Below are 20,127 nucleotides of genomic sequence, written 5' to 3' on the forward strand. Positions count from 1 at the left end.
CTGCAGATAGTCATAATTATTCTCGAACAGCAGCTTATAATAATGACAATTTATTTCTGTTTGACTATTATATTTCATACTAAGTGCTTATGTGGACTCTGTTGTAAAGTACAGTGGAAACAATCAATCAATTAGTTGATCAACATTAAATGAATTGGCAATAATTTGATTAATGATTTAAGTCAATTATCAAGAATGTCAACATTTCTCTGGTTGCAACCTCTCCGATGGGAGGATTTGCTGCTCTGGGAAATGTTGATGGATATTTTTGATCACTTTCTGACATTTTAAAGACCAAACAATGAATTGAGAAAACAATCATCGAGTCCTTAGATGAAGAATTTTATTCTGTGAGCAGTATACGTTTAATGACTGTATTTTACTTCCTGACATTTGTACAAATATACACTTCAAATGTACAATATACACTTCTCTCTTTGAGCAGGTCAAGAAAAGCCACACCCTGAGTGACACAATGTCACATGAGCTGCTTCAGGGCAAAGCAATGAATATTGCCAAGCTGACATCAGCACACAGGAGATAACATTGTTTATTCACTTTCAGGTTTGTATAGAGCATGTGATTGTTCAGCATGGTTTACTAAGTCCACTTGGTTACATAATACTGCTAACATTGAATAGATTTAATGACATTGAATTAACTTTAAATAGTTGAATTATTTAGTAATAGCTTTTCTTAAATAGACAGAGAGATGATGATGATAATGATGATGATGATGATGATGCTGTTGCTGATGATAATGATGCAATGCAAGAAACTAAAAATATACAGTCCTATGTGGATGACTGGCTGACATATAGTTGAGAGCCATATGTGTGCATCTAGTCTAATGGAAGTTAAACAGGTGTGCTATGAGCACACCGTAGAGTGATCTGAAAACACAATGGGAGCGCTCATTACCTGCGGTTCAATGGGGAGGAAACATAATATCTGGTTGCTATGACCAGTTATCATTGTGGCAGTATGTGTGTTGACAAATTACCCGTTGAACCAGATCTGACATTCTGAGTGTCAATTTATAGCTCAAAGAATAAATTTTTTGTATAAGGACACCAAAACGTAAAGGAAAGAAAATGTCTTGCGTGTAATTAATAATGTGAACATTTAATTTTCACTGTTTGACAAACACAGCCCCTGTTGTTTCAAAACCACTATAAACCACTAACCTGACACAGCAATTAGTCAACACATATGAGTGCAGCTTCACGTCATCAATCATGGCCTGGAACTTGAAGTACAATTGTTACATGGCACTTTTAGAATATTAGTGCTGTATAATGCAGCTGCTGTGTGAGTTGATTTTTTTATTCATTTCATCTGCTTTCTTCCTACAGTTAAAGAGTACAGCGTAGACATAACATTTTCAACTTATTTGATTTAGAATTCACTTATTCATTGGGTAAATATAACATAATATCTGTATCGGAAGTGTGATTTACAGTACCTGGGCCATTTGCATAAATACTTCCTTGTCAACAGTTTGTCAAACCTCGGTGAGGTCTCACATGCATTTTATTTCGAAGACATTTAAGTAAAAGCAAAAACACGACTGTATACTGGTTATACTGATTGCCCTGTCCTCAAACCTTCTTCCTGGATGAATATACTGTAATGTTCTGAGGGAAGAAGCAAAGCACAGCAGGAGAAGAGAGGAGTGGTCACATAGCTCTCATGACAGGTAGACATAGGGAGGAGCTAGATTACCTGTGCAGAGCTGACAGTCAGTGTACAGTGAACACTACACCTGTTGCACTTCCCAGGCTCTCTCTGTTTCTCTCTCCCTCTTCCTGTCCCTCTCTCTTCCCCTTCTTTTCTCCTTGACTGCTCCGAAAGGGAGCTTACGGCCTCACTATGGATCCCAATGAGGCTGGCAGGGGTGAGAAGGAGAAGGAAAAAGAGAAGGACAAAGTGATAAAGAGGAGGAACCGGCCTGTGTTCCTGCGTTACCTGGAGAGGAGAAAGACGGACACTATTGTGGCTGAGGACTCGGCCAAAGGTGACATCAACCTGGGGACGCTGGTGAGGAGGTGTCAGTCTGACAAGACGGAGTACAGCGCCAAACTTAAAGGTACAACAGCTAATGACATCCCCAGGGGTCAAAACTATGGTAACATCTATACACACGTGAGCCAACAGTCTCTCAACTCTTTACATTGCAAGCTTGTAGATAACACACAGGCTAGGATAACTTTTAGACAAATATATCCACCACTGAATCTTGATTATACATCCTGTCCTCTGCACATTCTATAAATCCTGAACTTTTGCACATCCCTTGACATTTACACATTGCTGCATTCCATAATCCATACACCCTATTTTTTTTTAACGTTAAATAGTTATATGCATGTGTTATTTGTTTCTGTATTTCATACTAATGTTTAATATATATATATACATATATATATGTATGCATCAACAGCCATCAAATTCCTTGTAAGTGCTACTTACTTGGCAATAAATCCTTCTGATTCTGATTCTATAGATGGACTGTAAGAGCAGCTTTTTAGGCTTATGGGCAAAAATTCAACGCACACACACACACACACACACACACACACGCACACACTACGCACTGCTCTATAGTTATGGATAGTGGGCACCTGTTGTGTTTAGCAGGAGATACTCCCACAGGGATGAAGCCACATATGCAAACTGTGCTGCAAACTCAGGCACAGAGGAGTGGCTTTGAAAGTGTTCCAGACCAGCTCGTAAACAAGACCTAGACGCTAGTGACGTGTGAAGAAGGATATATAGATTATTTTTCCTCTCACAAAGTTAAGCGAGTGTTTCAGGAGATGTCACACAATTGGTGTTAGAGTTTGTTTTACATTGAATATAACATAACAAAACAATTTGCACTGTTTGACTCTGAAAATAAGTTGGAAAAGAGAATGAGTTGTGATAAAAAAAAAAATTAAAAAAAAGTTTAATCCTTCAGCTGTATGTTGCCTCATCACAACTGCTGACCTAGTCTTTTTACTTACACACGTCCACATTTCAGAAAAACTGGCTTCACCTGTCCCTACAGTGCAGTCAGTGACTGGGAATGCTGCACTTCAGGCAAAATGACTGACATCACTGTGTCAGCAGGGGTTACTATTAAAGATTAGCCAAAGTATGTTGGCTTTCCTGTGCCACTTGTTCCTGGGTTTTCTTTCCTGCGAACAGTAGACATCACATGCCAACATGAAAAGGGGCACCTTGTTTAAAATAGCTACGTATAACCCACTTCTCACTTGGTGCTGTACTGATAAGATAGCTTTCACACACACACACACACACGCACGCACGCACGCACGCACGCACACACACACACACACACACACACACACACACACACACACACACACACACACACACACACACACTGTTTACTTGAAAAAGAGACACTCTCTACTTCTTTGCACTTTCTGTTTTCTTGACCAACCTGCATAATGAGAGTTGTCAAAAACACTGGGGTGTTTTCAGTAAACTAATCACCCAACCTCTTTGACTTTAGCCTCACAGCTGACAAGCAGCATTACATATTTACAGTGGTATTACCATTGCAAATATTGACAGAATGATGACTTCACTGAAAGAGGAAACATGTGAGTTGCTGCTCGACAGCAAGTTCTCATCTGCTTGTCAGACAAGTTGGTCAAGCCACAGAACCATGGCAACGTGACATCAATATGTCTAATTATTTACAGTAACTAAATATAATAGTTCCGGCAATGAGTTACCAGCACAGAACTCACGTAAAGGGACAGTAATAAACTAAACATACATATGTATTCATCTGCAAATCATGCATGGAGCAGGTTACTTTGATGTAGGTTTATATATTTATATTTATATTTATATTTGTTTGAGTGTGTGTCACCTTAAGACTTTTTGGCATTATATGGCTTTTTTATTTATTTGACAAGATGAATGGTAACATACTCAACAAGATAAACTTTCCCCGTAGTGAATATTGTTTTTATAGACATTTTCAGGCTTTCTCCAATTTCAGCATACTTTATCCAAAATATATTCCAGTATTCTCTGTGATAAAATCCCATTGTGCACTTTGCTGTGTGGCAAAGTTAAACGTGTCATTTTACTTGCTGGCGATACGTGATACACCATGCCTTGTATTCTGTTCAGGGGCCGTCTGTTGGATCCTTTTCAATGGGCTGAACAGTAAAAAGCCCTGTATCCACTTTCATGGGAAATGTGCTGGCAACCATACCTCACCAAACATAATGCTAGCAAAAGAAAAAGTCAGCACAGTTTAAAATCTTCTGCTGAGTCTTGATAGGCCATAAGACATTTTAGTTTTTGGTATCATTGTGAATGTGTAGGTGGGGAGGAATGTTTTCAAGGCCAGTTTTGAAAGAAACAACATTTACAGGTCAGAGTCAGGGTTAGATGATCTTTATGTCACTTCTCTTATTTAGACTTTGTACAGTGGCAAAACAACATTGGAGTAATAGGTGATGATGTATTACTGTAAATAGCTGAAACCAGATTAAACATAAAATACGCCTCTGTCCATGTAGACATGTGACACTTCATGATACTGTTAAAACATGAATGTGATACTTTCTTTTACATAACACTCCCACAAATAAAACAGTTTTTCCTATTATAATTAAAATGTTTAATCCACAGTAAAACATTATTAAACAGGGATTTATTCCAAAGCTTTATTAGACTCATACAGCAGATGACCTTGACTATTTCTTGAAGTGTTATCATCAGGCAGTGACAAGTTAATTAATAACTACGGAATGAAAAGGTTTATTACTGCACAGTTGGGTTTAATTGTATGCAGTAGTATTTTTATGTAATAGCAAAAGAAGCTGAATTCAGAAGAAAGCTGTGATTCTTTGTTAATTTCATATGTTACATTGTCTGCAAGCAATAAGAGGAGGTGAAAAGTGGGGAGTAGGGTATAGCAGCTTTAACTGATACACAGACTGTACACCACATTTAAATCAGGTATTAAAAGGTGATCTGTTTCAAGATACAAGTAGAGGACACAAAAACATATTCCTTTAAATCAATATTACCTTTGTGAAGTTCCTATGTATGGTTTTTGTTGAGGTTTTCAGAGAGGTGATGATTCACCTCTAAAAGTGCTCATTTCAATTTCTATATATCAGGGGGGAAATAAGGTGTCAGTGTATGCAGTGTTGCAAGCAGAATGTGATCAGATCTTTGCTGGAGTCAGTCACGTGTGAATACTATCTGTACAGTGTTGGCATTCATGAGAAAGTACTGCCCACTGGCTAGAGACAAATAACCCATTCTACTCAGCTTCAGCCACTAGTTACTTTACCTTTCCCCCATGGCAACACTGTAGTTTCTGCAACTTATCACTCCTGTTGCCTCCAACCAAATAAATAAAAGAAGTTTGACAATTAAACAATAAGGAAATACAGGGAAAAAGGAGGAATGTCCCTTCTTGTTTTCTCTGACAGTACAACATCCTCACTTTCTTGCCTGCTTTGCTTATTGTGTGCAAAAAAATGAGATCTGGTCAAAACACGTAGCCTACTAGATGTGAACACAAAGGTTGTGACTGGACTCATCATTACCTGGATAGCTAATGTGTATAGCAGGGGTCTTCAACGTTTTTTAAGCCAAGGACCCCTTAACTGAGAGAAAGATAGAGCAAGGACCCCCTGCTACATATATTGTATAAAATTAAGTTGCATAATAAACTGGGCATACAGTAACATGTAGGGCGGCCTAAAGCCTTTATACATACCTTTTTTTGCATATAATACTAAGCTATTAAAATAGACTAACACGTGTTGGCATGATTTTATAAATCATGTTTTAATGTTAAACATACATGTGGCACATTGAATCCTTAGGATGAACTGTATCTGTGGATGGCCTTAGTGACTATACCTATAGGCCAGTAAGCCTATAATCAGAGGGGAGTTATATTTGCTAATAATATGTTAACAATACAACACATCACAACACAACAATTAACAAAATTTGGAGGCCCCCCTGCATTGACTCTGAGGACCCCCTGGGGGTCCAGGACCCCCTGTTGAAGATAGTATAGTATTGCAAATGGTGCCTTAATATAGCTACTGTAAAGAAGGACTTGTTAATATTTTGTACACTAAGTAGAACTTCTTCGAACAAATCTTATGCATGTTAACTGTGTGCATATGTGTGTGTAAAATGAGTACGCTGAGGTGGGTACAGTATATTTGTTTGTATCAGCATGCATGACTGTGTGTTCCTGTGTTAATCAGTGTCAGTGTGTGTCCTTGCATATGTAGGTGTATGTTTATCATTGTGTGCCACTCCCCCCACATACACACTCCCAGTCTGAGCAGATGGAATGCCTGAGCACGATGGAGCATTACATCAGCGGCACGATTAGTTCCGTAACCTGACACACACCTCGCAGCCCTCTCTCTCTCTCTCTCTCTCTCTCTCTCTCTCTCTCTCTCTCTCTCTCTCTCTCTTCATTGCTCTTTTCCCCCCTGGGAAGGAAGTGGTGTGTGGCGTCTATTAGGCAGCAAGGAAGCATCTCTCTTCCCTGAACAGACACTGCTGCATGCCATGCAAAGCACAGGGCATTCACAGACTGATTAGGTAGCAGAGCAATAAAAAAAGAGAAGTAAGCCTGACTGGCATGCTAAGTGAGGCCTTTTGGCGCTCAAGTCAAAATAATTTTATCGCCGTGAAATACTGATGGCTGCTCAGGCGTCAAGCGAAAGCGTTAGAAAAGATGTAGGTTTTTCAAGCATGCACAGCCCACAGGCGCAGGGGGTTTACCAGCATTTTAGAAAATGCACACAGATGGCTTGAAATGTCGGCAAACACCTACAGTTTTGGGGAAATTGCAGCAAAATAGGTTCACTCACAACATCATCAGTTTGTATGTCCTTGTATGACCTGTATGACTTAAAGATGCTGTCATTGCTGCAGTACATGAGAATGTGACTGGCCACGTAAGATTAGATTGACTAATAATGACACCTGTTTATTTTATACTAATTTATAATGTCATCTTTTCTCAGAGAAAATGACACCACACGACCTGTCCACACCCCCCTCTCCAGCACTGGACCCAGAGGAAGTCCGTTTAAGGAAGATGAACCGCAGGGCAAAGGTCATTCAGGAGCTTGTGCAGACTGAAAAGGATTACCTCACAGACCTGGAGCTGTGCATCAGAGAGGTGGTCCAGCCTCTACGAAATTTGCAGGTAGATGCTTTTTAGGATCCCCAATTAAACCTCTTGTGGGCTAAATGTGGTATTAACCCCACAGACGTCTACACACACACAACAGCAAAGGGAATCAGTAATTTGAAGTAAAAACTGAAATTATAAAGTCAATTGTCACTATTCAACTAGCTGCCTGCTGAGAAAAAATTAATGTTCAACAGTGTCACTTGCCTATTTGGTACATCCTGCCCAACTTTATAATCCTAGCTCTAACCTTATTTGTGAAATCTGTGGTTTGTTCCTGTTTTTTCCATCTCAGGAACATTGCTAATTGATCAGTGGTTTCTAAAAAAGAGATGGCGATGCTTTTTCATGCTTTTATTTCTTCACTTTTGGATTATTGCAATGTACTGTACACTTGTTTAAACAAATCATCCATGGACAAATTGCAAGTTGTACAGAATGCAGCAGCAAGACTTTTATCTAAGACCAGCAGGAGATCGCACATTACTCCTGTGCTTAAGGCTCTTCATTGGCTACCGATTGGTTTTAGAGTGCATTTTAAAATTTTAATCATTACCTATAGGGCCTTGCATGGCCAAGCTCCCTCTTACATCCTGGATCTATTGCACGCACACACTTCTGGTCGCTCTCTGAGGTCTTCAAGCCAAGACCTTTTAATTGTTCCCAGAACTCGTTTTAAAACAAGAGGTGATCGTGCCTTTTCTGTGGTGGCTCCAAGGCTCTGGAACTCTCTCTCTTTAGCCTTGAGAGCCTTAGATTCTGTGGAAACCTTTAGAAAACACCTAAAGACACATCTTTTTAGACAAGCATTTAATTAGCCATATGGTTTTGTATTGTATTTTATGTGTTGTTGTTTTTTATTTGTTTTTACTGTAAAGCACTTTGTGACCCCTTTTGTCTGTGAAAGGTGCTATATAAATAAAGTTGACTTACTTACTTACTATTTCTAACATTATCCCCAACCATAGTCTGGCTCAACGCATGTACATTCCTGGGATAAAGCCTGACATCCTTCCACGATCTCCACTATATATTTTATTTTGTAAGGGCACCGTTGCTTCATCTGACGCTTAGTGCTTCCCAGGACAATCGTGATTGGTTTAAAGAAATACAACCAAGCCAGAGCATTTTTCCCCCTATCCAAGCATAGATAAGCTATGTAGCCAAACCATACTGAATCAATTATTCTATCTAATCTAATGATTTATTAAAACTATTAAGATAATTAAGAATCAACATTAGAATATTCAAAAAAAGGGGGGCCAACATGGGGATTAATATAAATGACAGCTTATTTATATGTGATTCTGGTTTATTCATATTTGGACAGAATATAAGCAGATTTCAATTTGTTTCATTTGCAAGATGTCAAATCCATAATTTTATAGTATAGTTTCCTTGTTCTGTTTCAGGTTGTGGATGTAGACAGGTTGTTCACCAACACAGAGACATTGTGTGAGGTATCGGCAGCACTCCTTCACAGACTGCATGAGGCTATTGCTTACCCTGATCCAGAGGCAGTTGTCATAGGTAATGCCATTTTGACTCTTGCCCCAAATGCCTGATTTAATTGTTGACTTTTACTGCTCTGGTTAATATTTGGTCAAATATCTCATGTCTTATTTCTATTTGAAGGAGAAATATTCATCCAGGCAAAGGCAGCTTTAGAAGATGTATATAAAATTTACTGTTACCATCATGATGATGCCAACATGGCACTCAAATCCTACGAGAAAGATGAAGAAACAAAACAACAGTTCACCACGTGTGTATTATCTCTGAAGTAAGTCAAGTCACTTCCTCCAAATATTTTCCTAATTATTTATAACTTAACATGTAAACTTTATAATTTACTGCATATCATTTTGGTGGTGACTTTGTTTCTTTGCCTTTCTAATTACAGGAAAATCTACGACCAAGAGTAAGTATCCTTTAATGAGAAATTGATGTTAGCATTTAAGATCTACTGAATTAGCAGTTTTGGTTATGTTTTTGTTGTCATGCACTGTTTTTTTTTTTAGAAATCTCTGCTCTGTAGGTCAAAACACTTCATGTTTTTTACTGTATAATATACTTATTTGCACAGAGGGAAACCCAACTTGCTGAACATGGGTTCACTTCTCATCAAACCGGTTCAGAGGATCATGAAGTACCCGCTGCTGCTCGGGGAGCTGTGGCATGCCACACCTGAAAACCACCCGGATTTTCAACCACTGCAACAGGCATACACTGCTGCCAAGATCATCAATGTTAACATCAATGAGTTCAAGAGACGCAAGGATATAGGTGAGATTACATTTACAGTGACACACACATGGGTGTTTTATCATTGATGTCTATTTATCAAATGTGTGATTTTGCTAACCTGTGAGCACAAAGCATGTATATGCCATTTCTATTCAAATGTAATTCTTTCAATGCTGGTTTCATATCGCTGTTCATTCTCAGTTATGAAGTATAAGAGGTTGGAAGATGAAGGCACATTGAGGGGCAAACTACACAAGTTTAACATCCACTCTATCCGGAAGAAAGGTGACAGGTTTGCTGGCTATCTCAAGATCCTCACTGGAGTTGAACCACAGGTAAAATATGGTAGCAAAATAGAAATTAGAGTTACTTCTCACTCACTGTATCAAAAAATGAGTAATACAAATTATCAGGATGTTGACATGACAGTATAATGGAGTATTCTGGCCTAAAGGTACATTATTGATTTACAACATTATTGTTGCTTTTGCAGTTGCTGGTGGTCTTTGCAAGTGCAGAAACTCAAAATGTAGCTCAAGGCAAAGGCAAATTTTGTATTTGGCTACTATTTAGGCAACATATTTAAACTATTCTGTCTGTAGGTAAGAGATGAAGTATTTGACAGAGAGGAGAAGCTGTTCAGGAGTCTGGAGAAGGCTGTGAGGCAGTTGGCAAAGAATGTTCAATGTTACCTGCAGCACACTCAGGTAGGTACATTTTAGCGTGTCCTACTACAAAGTGTGTGTGTTTTAATGATTTTTAAATAATTGTCAACTTTCTGAGACTTTATTTCTTAATGTTTGTTTTGCAGGAGATGGTGTCTGTGGCTGTTCAGAAAGTCCAGGACATGGAGGACATCATTAAGGATACAAACAAAAATGACACAAACGGCTCATTGCACAGTAATGGAAATGACCCCTATAAGCACTTTGTAAGATTTTACTTTTTTGTACTTCACAGCAAGAATGAATTTGTTTTATTCAGGGCATATTTGACTTTACAATCCAGCAGCCTTTCCCTTTTCCTCACTGAATCGTCTGTATTTGTGTCCTTGCTTTGCTGCCTTATTCCTACATAACCTCCACCTTTCACCCTCCAACTGTGAGTCATCTTTCACTGCATCCATTATATAAATTCTCTTCTTCTATGCTTGTAACCTTCTGACTACATCCCTCAGTAACTCTGCCATCTTCCCTTTCTTGCCCTCATTTCTCTGTGAATTACACTGTGGCCAATTCTAAGATAACTACACCTTTGAATAAGATTCTTTGTGTAGCAACTCTTCTGCCTTAATCAAAGTCTGCAATAAGCTTTACAAAATAAGTGTAGACACAAAGCCATGTGTACTCTTAAGAAGAAAAGCAACAGACTTATTTTGTATGAAAAGGGATCCATTGTGTCTGTTATGATGAAAACATGACAGCTGTAACTGATAGATAATTTCATTAAATAGAACATTTTTACCAAGGAAACATTTTTACTGTATGTCTAGTACTACCCATTATATGCTCCACACTATGATAGATGAAGTCTGTTATGTCTGCTGAAGTCTTACTGTAAGCTGAATAACATCACTACCTCTCATTTGTCTGCATGCAAATCAAGCTGCAGCAGCTCTGTTGTTGTTATGTATCCAATGCTAATGTTAAGGCGTACTTTACTGTCTCCATTCTGACAAAATTGTTGTGAATTAGAGATGCTGCTGCATTCTGAAAACAAGCCATTAATAAAAGAACCATCACATAAAAACACACAGAAGTACAGTAAAAGTATCGGTTTACATATACAGAATGCATAACAGAGAATACTTAAAGTGCTCATATTATGCTTTTTAGCTTTTTCCCGTTCCCGTATTGTGTTATATATCTTTTTTGTGCATGTAATAGGTTTACAAAGTGAAAAAGCCCAAAGTCCACCCCAAAGGGACTTACCATCTCCAACAGAAAACACTGTTCACACACTGCTCCAAACAGCTCTACTGTAGTCCAGCCTTTACTTCCGTGACAAACATGCATCACTTTGTAACACATGTTATAATGCTCGCCTAGCTGCTAGCATGGCACACCCTCATACTCTGCTTCTGACTGGCTAGTAGTCCTTACCTAGGTACTGCGCATGTGTGACTCTCAACAAAGATGGTACAGAAGTGAGATGTCTCACTCTGTAGCTAAAACTGAGAGCTCAACACACAGGGTGAAAAGAGGAGCTGCAGCAATGTGTAGTACAACATAATATGGTGTTTTTTTATTTTTTTATTAAACCATGTAAACCTATTCTGATATAACCTCTAAATATAATTATGAACCTGAAAATGAGCATAATATGAGCACTTTAATGAAAATGGGTAGACTAGTACTGGATATCTCTATTCATCTTCTGCCGCCTCATTGACTTCTTGCTCCAGAAAGACAGTATGGAGCACCTCGTCCTCGCCCCTCTGTCCTCCCTGCAAGGCATGTTCACAGCCCCACAAAAGCTCATCCAGAAGCGTTATGACAAATTGCTGGATTACTGCAGCCGCCTGGAGCGCTCTTCCTCTTTTTCGTCCCAGTCCTCATCATCCACCGCTTCTTCCTCTCCTTCACTGGTGTCAGAAGACCCGTCTGGTCCCGCCAGGAGGGACTATGAAGCTCTCAATGCCTTGCTAGTGGAGGAGTTGCAGAGGTTCAACATGGCCGCCTATAGTATCCTGACCAACTGTGTGGTGTATCTAGTGGCCCTGCTCAGAGGGCTGATGGATAAAATACTACTTTGTGTCCCATCCATTCATCAGCTACCAGTGAGGATACCACACATAAATCACATTAATTTATACTCAGTCTGTTTAATATTGAAACTATAATGTGTTGTGTTTGCCTTTTCAGGCTCCGTTGTCAAACATTGCTGAAGTGCAGAACAGCATCATGGATGAGCTGAACAATCTGACTTTTGTCAAGGATAACGCACAGAAGTTAATGGAGCGAAAAGTCAGCTTCGAGAGACAACGAGACAAGAAAATAGCGGTAAGAAAGTGGAAATAATCTATAATATATTATTGACATCTAGAAACTAAAATGAACAGCCTGCAATATTTGCTATTTAGATCCATTGTTTGTTTTTTAAAACAAAAGTCCCACATGTTCCTATGAGTCTTCCAAAAATGTTTTAACCAATTCCAAGCCATAAATTAGCAGCTATAAGTATTATCCAAGGCAGAACAGCTCTAGGCTGTGATAAACTGGGGCCCTTGGCAACCCAAAGCTCCACCAGGTATCAATCCCCCGAGACTTATATACATATAGACACATATGTGTGTGAGTGTTCACATATGCATACAGATCTGCACACATCTGAAAATGTGCTTGTGCTCGGACATGTTAGTGGTTCTATTTGAATCTCCTACCCCCAGGAGCTTATTACCTTTCGCCCTCCCTTATTTAGCCTAATAACTGATAACCAACTATACACCTACATGTGCCCACACACCAGACCCACTTCAAATAATTACACCCTTTGTGCTGTGCTGCCCTCCAGATGCCAGAGGTGCAGCATCAAACTGAGGAACAGCGCACCTGGCTGCTGGCAGAATACCCACTGAGCCGTCTGTACCAGCTGAAGAGGAAGTGTAATGGCTGCCAGGAACAGGACCTTAGCCTGCTGGAGGGAGAGCTGGTAGCCCTGCTGGAAGACACAGACCCATTAGGCAGCAGCAGCCGCTGGCTGGTTCACACTGGAGGTGTGTGTGTGTGTGTGTGTGTGTGTGTGTGTGTGTGTGTGTGTGTGTGCATACGGACAAAGGACCTTCTGGGCAACGGTAGCTCTCGGTGCATTCTGTTAGTAAGACACACAAGGTGAATTAAGTTATCACACTAGATCATCCGCAGGTATGGTTGGTATAGATATTTAATACACATTCCTCTGTGAATACACCTTCATCTTTTGGATGACTGAGGCTGTGTAGACACACCAAACTTTACTTTCTGAGACTGACAAGTCAGCACACAAGAATTAGTCCCAGGGGCTCCTATGATGTCATGGTTGCTGGCCTCTGGGGATGCTTGCCTCACAACAGGGCCAACTCCATAGCTTGTCTCCATCTCCCCTCTACGTCTCACAGAGGCACCTGAGATCCCATTGTCTTGTTTGGAACAAACTGCTGCACGTTGTAAGCAGTGTTACCTAGAGGACAAAGCCTCTCCTTATGGGTATTCGGAAACCCTCTGTACTCTCAGCAATAACAAGTTTCTTTTTTATGAGCTCTAGAAAAAAGAGTGTGTGCATGTTTTCTTGGTATGAAGAACAATCTTCACAGACTTGTCTTTTCCTCTGGGATTACAGCATTCCCAGAAAGTTGTTGTTCATCCTTCCGTTGATATCAACACTATGAATATGCTTGCCTCACATTTACACATTCTTCAGTTCGCTCACATGGATTTAAAATTGTGTAAGCAAATGCTCTAGTTTATGCTGACAGCCTGAATGTAAGACATGCAGTCCCATATATTAAACACACATTTATCCTCCAGGGATGATGCCCATTTATTTTCATGAAGCAGTTTTTTGACTAACCAAGGCAGTTTGTTCTGTAATTACCTTACAGTTAGACATTTAAAGGGTCAGTTCGCCTAAACTACAAAATGGAGTTTTTTTCTCTCCAGGTTGTGTGGTCCGTCTCTGAGATTTGTCTCTACCCTAAGAGAGGGGACACACCAAGCCGATAATCGGCCGTTGGACAGTCTGGCGAGGTCAGTGACTCGAGTCTGTTCGGTGTGTTCCGTGCCATCGTCCGTCCGAGGGGCCATCAGCCTTCATTTTGGCCAATTTGACATGTATAATCAGTGGGGTGAGCACTGCCGGCAGTCAAACTCAAATGAGCAATCTGATTGGAAGAGTGCTAACCCGGAAACGGGGAGCGGAATGAGCATGACTAGTCTCTCAAAATCTGACGAAAATCTTTTAAACTGACCTTTGTCGATCTGAAATGAAGACAGATTCAGCAACTGCATGGCCTATTTCTCGCTTAAAATGTTTTCAGAAACACGTTTCAGTGAACTATTTTAGTACAATATGAGCCGCCGTGACAGTCTGTCTTTGAATTTCAGGAGAAACCAGACCCACATGACGCGTTCGTCCAATCAGCTGCCGGTGTTCATTTTTGGTCGACAATACAGATTAGCGCCACCTGCTGTTATGGAGACGTATTACGTCTCGTCGCTTCGGTGTGTTGCGAGGCATTTTTTTGACCAACTAGGGGAGACTGATCAGTCCTTTTCTGCCGAGGGTCGGCCGTCTGGTCTGTGTGTCTGCAGCTTAACACGATGTGAATGTAATTTTGATTGTTGTGCTTAAATAGTTGAAAATATACATGAAACAATTCAGAAATAAAATCTAAAACAATGGCGTGGTTACTCTGGATAATCCAAGGCCTCACAGGAACAGTTGTTATTGAAACGCATTTCTACCGAAGAAAAAGTTTGTATAAAAACTGTTGACAGATTGTTCAGTGGATTATCCAGAGTAACTGGGACACTGTTTCTGAAAAGAGATGCTGTGTTATTTTTTCAGGGTTTGACGTGTTGAATGGAGAAAATCTTAGTGATGCATCTCTCAAAACAAATTAAAACTAACTGCATGGCTAGATTACATGAGAGGAAAGTGATATTTTCTTTGTTGCAATTTGGCTGAACCAACCCTTTGTGTCACTGTTAGGTACCCAGGGCTACGTCTACTCCACATTCCTGAAACAGTACAACCCTCTGAGGGACTCCCAGCGAAAAGGCCAGATGGCCAAAGAGCAGCAACAGCAGCAGCCGCCTGCCATGGTGGTTGAAGACTTTGACGACCTTAGCCTGTTTGTGTCAGGCAGTGGCAGCAGCAGCCTGCGCAGCTTTAACCTTAACACCACTGACAGCAGCTCAACCCTCTCTGGACTACAGGGGGAGCCAGAAAGCCCTGAAGACCTGGAGGACACACTGGACACTGAGGCTCAGCAGGTGTGTGTGGTAGCCTGCATGTCTTTTTCAGAACTGTTATTCCACCATATGGATGTCATTTTAAGTTACTGCAGTGCTTGGGGAGACAGATAAAAGTTGTTACCAACTTGAAAACAGTTAAGGCCAAGAAGATGAATGTCCTTTGCAAGATTTTGCAAAATAAGCAGTTACAGAAGAACTATGGGCCTCAAAACTCGAGCATGCCCATGTGCATCAATGTGTAACACTTTGAAATGAACCAAGCAGTATCGGGAATAAAAAACAAAAAATAGGTGACAGCTGAAACACATCAAACCACACACCACATAGACCTCATAATTACAATAAAAATAACGGTTGAGCAAGCCAACTTTAACCGGCCACAAGTGCCTCCTCACATATGAGACTCCACCTGTAAAATGTGAGGATTGTTATTACAGAGGGCCAGTAAAACTGAGGTGTGCAGTTATAGCAGGGGCTCTGCCAGGGCTGCACACTTGATAGCTTTACAGTGTCTCTGTCAACTCGCATTGAAATTAAATGGGGTGAATGACATTAAATGATGACAGTGCTGTCACTCAACAACACGACAAGGCTTTGTCCTCCTTGTGGTCATGTCTTCATCTGCTGACTACCCAATATGACTCCGATCTTCATCATAACATGACACAGTCATTGGTTTTAAAATATATAGTGTTGACAAGCTTCAGTAGATTGTAACCAATAAAAATTAAGACTGGTGGTAACATCCTGTCCATGTGGAAAGCTAATAAATAGTGCCACCTTCTGGATTCACAAGAGGATACACTTAAATATTATTTAATGCTGTCAGTGCAAATTAAGATTAGCTTGTTATTATTTTGGACTACAGTTTGTAATTGTCAGCTGCACCAAAGAACCTTTGTTCAGTTCGTTTTCACAAAAACACTTAACTACTGTATAATGAAACTGTAAAACAAACGGTATAATTCTTGTGCCCCTGATTATATCTGATTTGTGTCTCTTTCCACAGTTCTATGCCGTATATGCATTTCAAGCACGCTGTGACCAGGAGCTGACCTTGCAGGAGTACCAGCATGTCCGCATCATTCAGTTCTGTGACCTGGGAGGCAATAAGGATTGGTGGTTAGCTGAGGCTAACGGACAGAAGGGATATGTCCCTGCCAACTACCTTGGCAGGATGTCCTATGCATAAGGATATCCACAAAACTAAACCAAAAACCAACCTGTGGCATTTTTAACAAACTCACTTACACTTTACATATTTGAAATAGTCTGTCTAACTGTAAAACGTATCACATTTCTGCTTTGTGAAAGTCAGAATTGCACTAGCTATCACTAGCTCTTATATGTCTCATACCAAAAGTGTTGATCTTGAATCTGCTTTGCCTTTAGACGATTAGAACAAGAGAGCTCACCAATGGGACAGACCAGTAATTAATAATAATTAATTAATTAATTAATTAATGTAAATAATGGTAGGAAAATACAGGGCACTGTGCTGAGCACTTTTTCTACATCAGTGTTGTTGAGTTTAGATTGATAATGAAGAATTTTATTCATGAAGTAAATTTTATATGTGAACTGATTAACAAATGAAGTAAATGTTATATGTGAAATGATTCATACATGAGGTATATATATATATTTTCTGTGAATGTGAAATGAAGAAATCTATGATGTCATCGTTTATATTTTAACAATTCTGTCAGGAATAAATATGATCCGTTCTCCATTTGTCCCACAGAATATAATGATACACATTCAGGACACCACATGAGACAAAGGCATTGCTACTGCCAGTTGATGAGAAAAGATTTAATGATGTTTGTTGATAAAAAAAATTACTTTTTCAACAGTTAGACTTGGTACAAGGTACACAGTCCAGCAGCATTTACACAAAGATTCAAGTATTTGACTGGATGGTGTTACTGGTGTACAGATTACAAACAGAATGCTCTGGCACTAATCCCACACTGTTTAAGCATGTTTTCCTACTCCCTCACAGCTCCTCCCCCTCTTTGTTTCCCTCTACCTCTACTCATTTCTTAAGTTTCTTCTGCGCTGCTTTCTTTTTCACCAGTTGTAACCGTTTCATGGCGTTAAGCTGGGACTCTTGGGAAGTTGGTGCTTTGTCCCCTGGTGCAGCCTTTGACCCATTCCCATTGTTCCCGTTTCCTCCTCCGTTATTGCCTCCATTCCCTCCTCCACTTGCCTGGGAGCCGCTTGGGGAGCCGGCCCCTGATGAAGAAGACCCTTTCCCTTGGCTTTCACCACTCGATGAGCGGTTCAGTGGCTGCTTACCCAGAGTCAGGGGTGGAGGAGGTTTTAGAGGCACCTGGCTAGAGCCGTTTCCGTTGCCGCTCCCAGGTATCTTTGCACTCCCAAGTCCTGACTTGGCTCCTGCTAGCCCAGACAGCCCGACAGGTTTCTGGCCAGAGGGAGTTGTCAAGGTCTTGTGGCTCCCACTTTGGCCCGAGGAACCTAACTTGGAGCTGGCAGGAAGAGATGGGTTTGTCTTAGCGCCAAATGCAGCCCAGCCTGTAAGGCCGCTGCCTGAGGAAGAGGAGCTGCTGCTGGTGGGATTGGCTGATGTTGTGGATGCCTGAAATTATAAACAGTTACCACAGTTATCACAGTACAAAACAAATTCAACAGAGTAAAATGTCATTGTCATATTGCAATGATAGACATAAACCGAAATCTCTGGAGTCAAACAACAACAAGTAAGGTAAGGTTTTATTTTTGACTGAAGCTCATATACCACTTCAAGGCAAGAGGGATAGTCCAACTTTAATTGCTGTAATTATTTAGCTTGATATACCCATCTCTTCAAGATGAAAAAAATACATTTTACAACCACCATAGTTGGACATTTATGCTTTCTATCAAAATGTGTCCGTCCATACAAGTATAAGTAAAGTTAGCTGGACACTTAGTTTTAAAATACACCATTAAACAAAAGAAGTACATCAATAGGATCAGCAAGAATACATTGTTTTAATTATGGATTTTTGTAGAGAACCAGATGCGTAACTATCGGTAAGCAGTGCTTACGGGCCCCGACCAATCAGGGGCCCGCGTGACTGGAAGATATTGATTGACAGCCGGGGCCCCCTATCGCATTTGGCCACTGACCAAGCGAGAGTGAGAACGGGTCAAATTAATTTCCTTGTTTCAGAGACCGTTCTCTTCACGTGTGTGACTCGAACACCTCACATTTACCAATAAAACGTACAACGAAAGACCGTGCAGAACATTTCAGACCGTCCTGCCAACCTGTAAACATTTTAACATCAATTTACGCGGTAACGTTTTTTCACTCTAAAGTCACTGAAAGTTGCTGCTGTTTACATCCTGTCTGATCTCTGCAGCGGGCGGGGCTGCTGAGTCCCCCCCCCGCGACACACACACACACGCACACACACACACACACACACACACACCAGGAAAAACCAGAGATGAGACGTACAGGATGACCTAAATTGAGGACAGCTACACTCGTTTTTTTTTTTATTTGATTCATTCAATAAATTATTACTTTTTGTCTTAAATCCACCAGCCATTTTCATATTATACCAACATTTGCAGCATCCTGAGCCTTTTTGGTAAAGTTCCTAGGAAATCTCAGCCCAGAGTAATTAATAGTAATAATTATTATTCTCCCCAAAACAAGTTTCCTATTTTTTTTTTATTTTTTAAAAGAACTATACAAAAAACTTTTTTTGCAACTTTCACTGTCTTCTGCAACTTCATTGCAACAAACATACAAAAGACATCGCAACTTTTATCGCAAAATCAGGCATTTTGGGCCGCAACAAAAAAAAAGGCCACAAAATCCTGGAGGAACTGCCCTTGTGTGCGTTTTCATGTGTTATGGTGTGCATTCACTAGGGTTTTTTTGTTGTTGTTGTTGTGGTGGTGCGCGTAGGCTACTCCTGATTTTGTCAGTCATCTCATCTCTTATATGCTGTGTCTCTATGATCCTATCCTGTCCTATTGATGGTAGCCTACTTGTGGACATTGCGCCGTCATCACGTGCTGTAGTAGGGGGGCCCGCCTTGATAATCCTGCTTAGGGGCCCGGTGTTGGCTCGTTACACCACTGTAGAGAACACACTGTAAGAGAGCAGCAAAGTCTAAACCCATTACTGTACCTATACGCAGGTACCACTAACAGCGACCAAAAACACCAAATGTGTATTCCACTGAAAATGGTCCCCAAGAAATATCTATTAATTCCTGATTAAGTAATATCTGCTAAAGGCCTTGCTGTTTTAGAAAATTACTAAACCCATTTAATAAAATGTAATTATACATTTTGTGACTTATTTTTTATAAGAGTGCCCAAAGAAGTCAGAAAGTATTGAGAGATGGACTAATGCATTGTTGGTTTTGGTCTTTCAATGGGATTTGTTGACAATAAAAAAAAATTCAAATAAAATTGAATAACACCAGCTTTATCCTTTAACATATCTTCAGATCAATGTGTTGTACAGCAAATATAATATAGTATAGAGCAAAATAATAAATGTTCTCTCACACTACACCGCTCCTACGCTCTCTTCACTGGTTACCAATTGCTGCCCACATCCGCTTCAAGACACTAGTACTTGCATACAGGGCCATGAACGGATCTGCCCCAGCATACATCCAGGACATGGTCAAACCCTATAACCCACCCAGTCCGCTCTGCTTGTTGCCCCCTCACAGCGAG

The 20,127-nt window shown here is 40.3% G+C and overlaps 2 protein-coding genes across 2 annotated transcripts in view; one reads left to right on the forward strand and one right to left on the reverse strand.

Moving 5' to 3' along the window:
* Window positions 1-1,723: 1,723 nt before the first annotated feature.
* On the forward strand, window positions 1,724-16,857 carry arhgef38 (Rho guanine nucleotide exchange factor (GEF) 38). Its single transcript, XM_078261541.1, has 14 exons — window positions 1,724-2,089; window positions 7,044-7,228; window positions 8,626-8,743; window positions 8,849-8,996; window positions 9,117-9,134; window positions 9,300-9,499; window positions 9,662-9,795; window positions 10,063-10,167; window positions 10,272-10,391; window positions 11,865-12,239; window positions 12,325-12,462; window positions 12,974-13,175; window positions 15,149-15,432; window positions 16,424-16,857. The coding sequence occupies exons 1-14, from the start codon at window positions 1,873-1,875 to the stop codon at window positions 16,604-16,606; spliced, it is 2,427 nt and encodes an 808-aa protein (XP_078117667.1). The 5' UTR covers window positions 1,724-1,872; the 3' UTR covers window positions 16,607-16,857.
* A 348-nt stretch (window positions 16,858-17,205) lies between these two features.
* The window catches only part of ints12 (integrator complex subunit 12), a 7,705-nt gene continuing 4,783 nt past the window's right edge, over window positions 17,206-20,127 (reverse strand). Inside the window, exon 7 of the mRNA XM_078261566.1 lies at window positions 17,206-18,016. Coding sequence (XP_078117692.1) covers window positions 17,453-18,016 — 564 coding nt within the window. The 3' untranslated portion in view covers window positions 17,206-17,452. The remainder of the gene's footprint in view (window positions 18,017-20,127) is intronic.

Source organism: Sander vitreus, chromosome 2 (genome assembly GCF_031162955.1).
Source record: "Sander vitreus isolate 19-12246 chromosome 2, sanVit1, whole genome shotgun sequence".
NCBI lineage: Eukaryota > Metazoa > Chordata > Actinopteri > Perciformes > Percidae > Sander > Sander vitreus.

Excerpts from the sequence above, each read along its gene's own strand:
- arhgef38 (XM_078261541.1), top strand. The coding sequence starts at position 1,873 with ATGGATCCCAATGAGGCTGGCAGGGGTGAGAAGGAGAAGGAAAAAGAG. Across the intron at positions 10,168-10,271 it reads GTTACCTGCAGCACACTCAG|GAGATGGTGTCTGTGGCTGT; the intron begins GTAGGTACATTT and ends TTTGTTTTGCAG. Across the intron at positions 13,176-15,148 it reads CTGGCTGGTTCACACTGGAG|GTACCCAGGGCTACGTCTAC; the intron begins GTGTGTGTGTGT and ends TGTCACTGTTAG.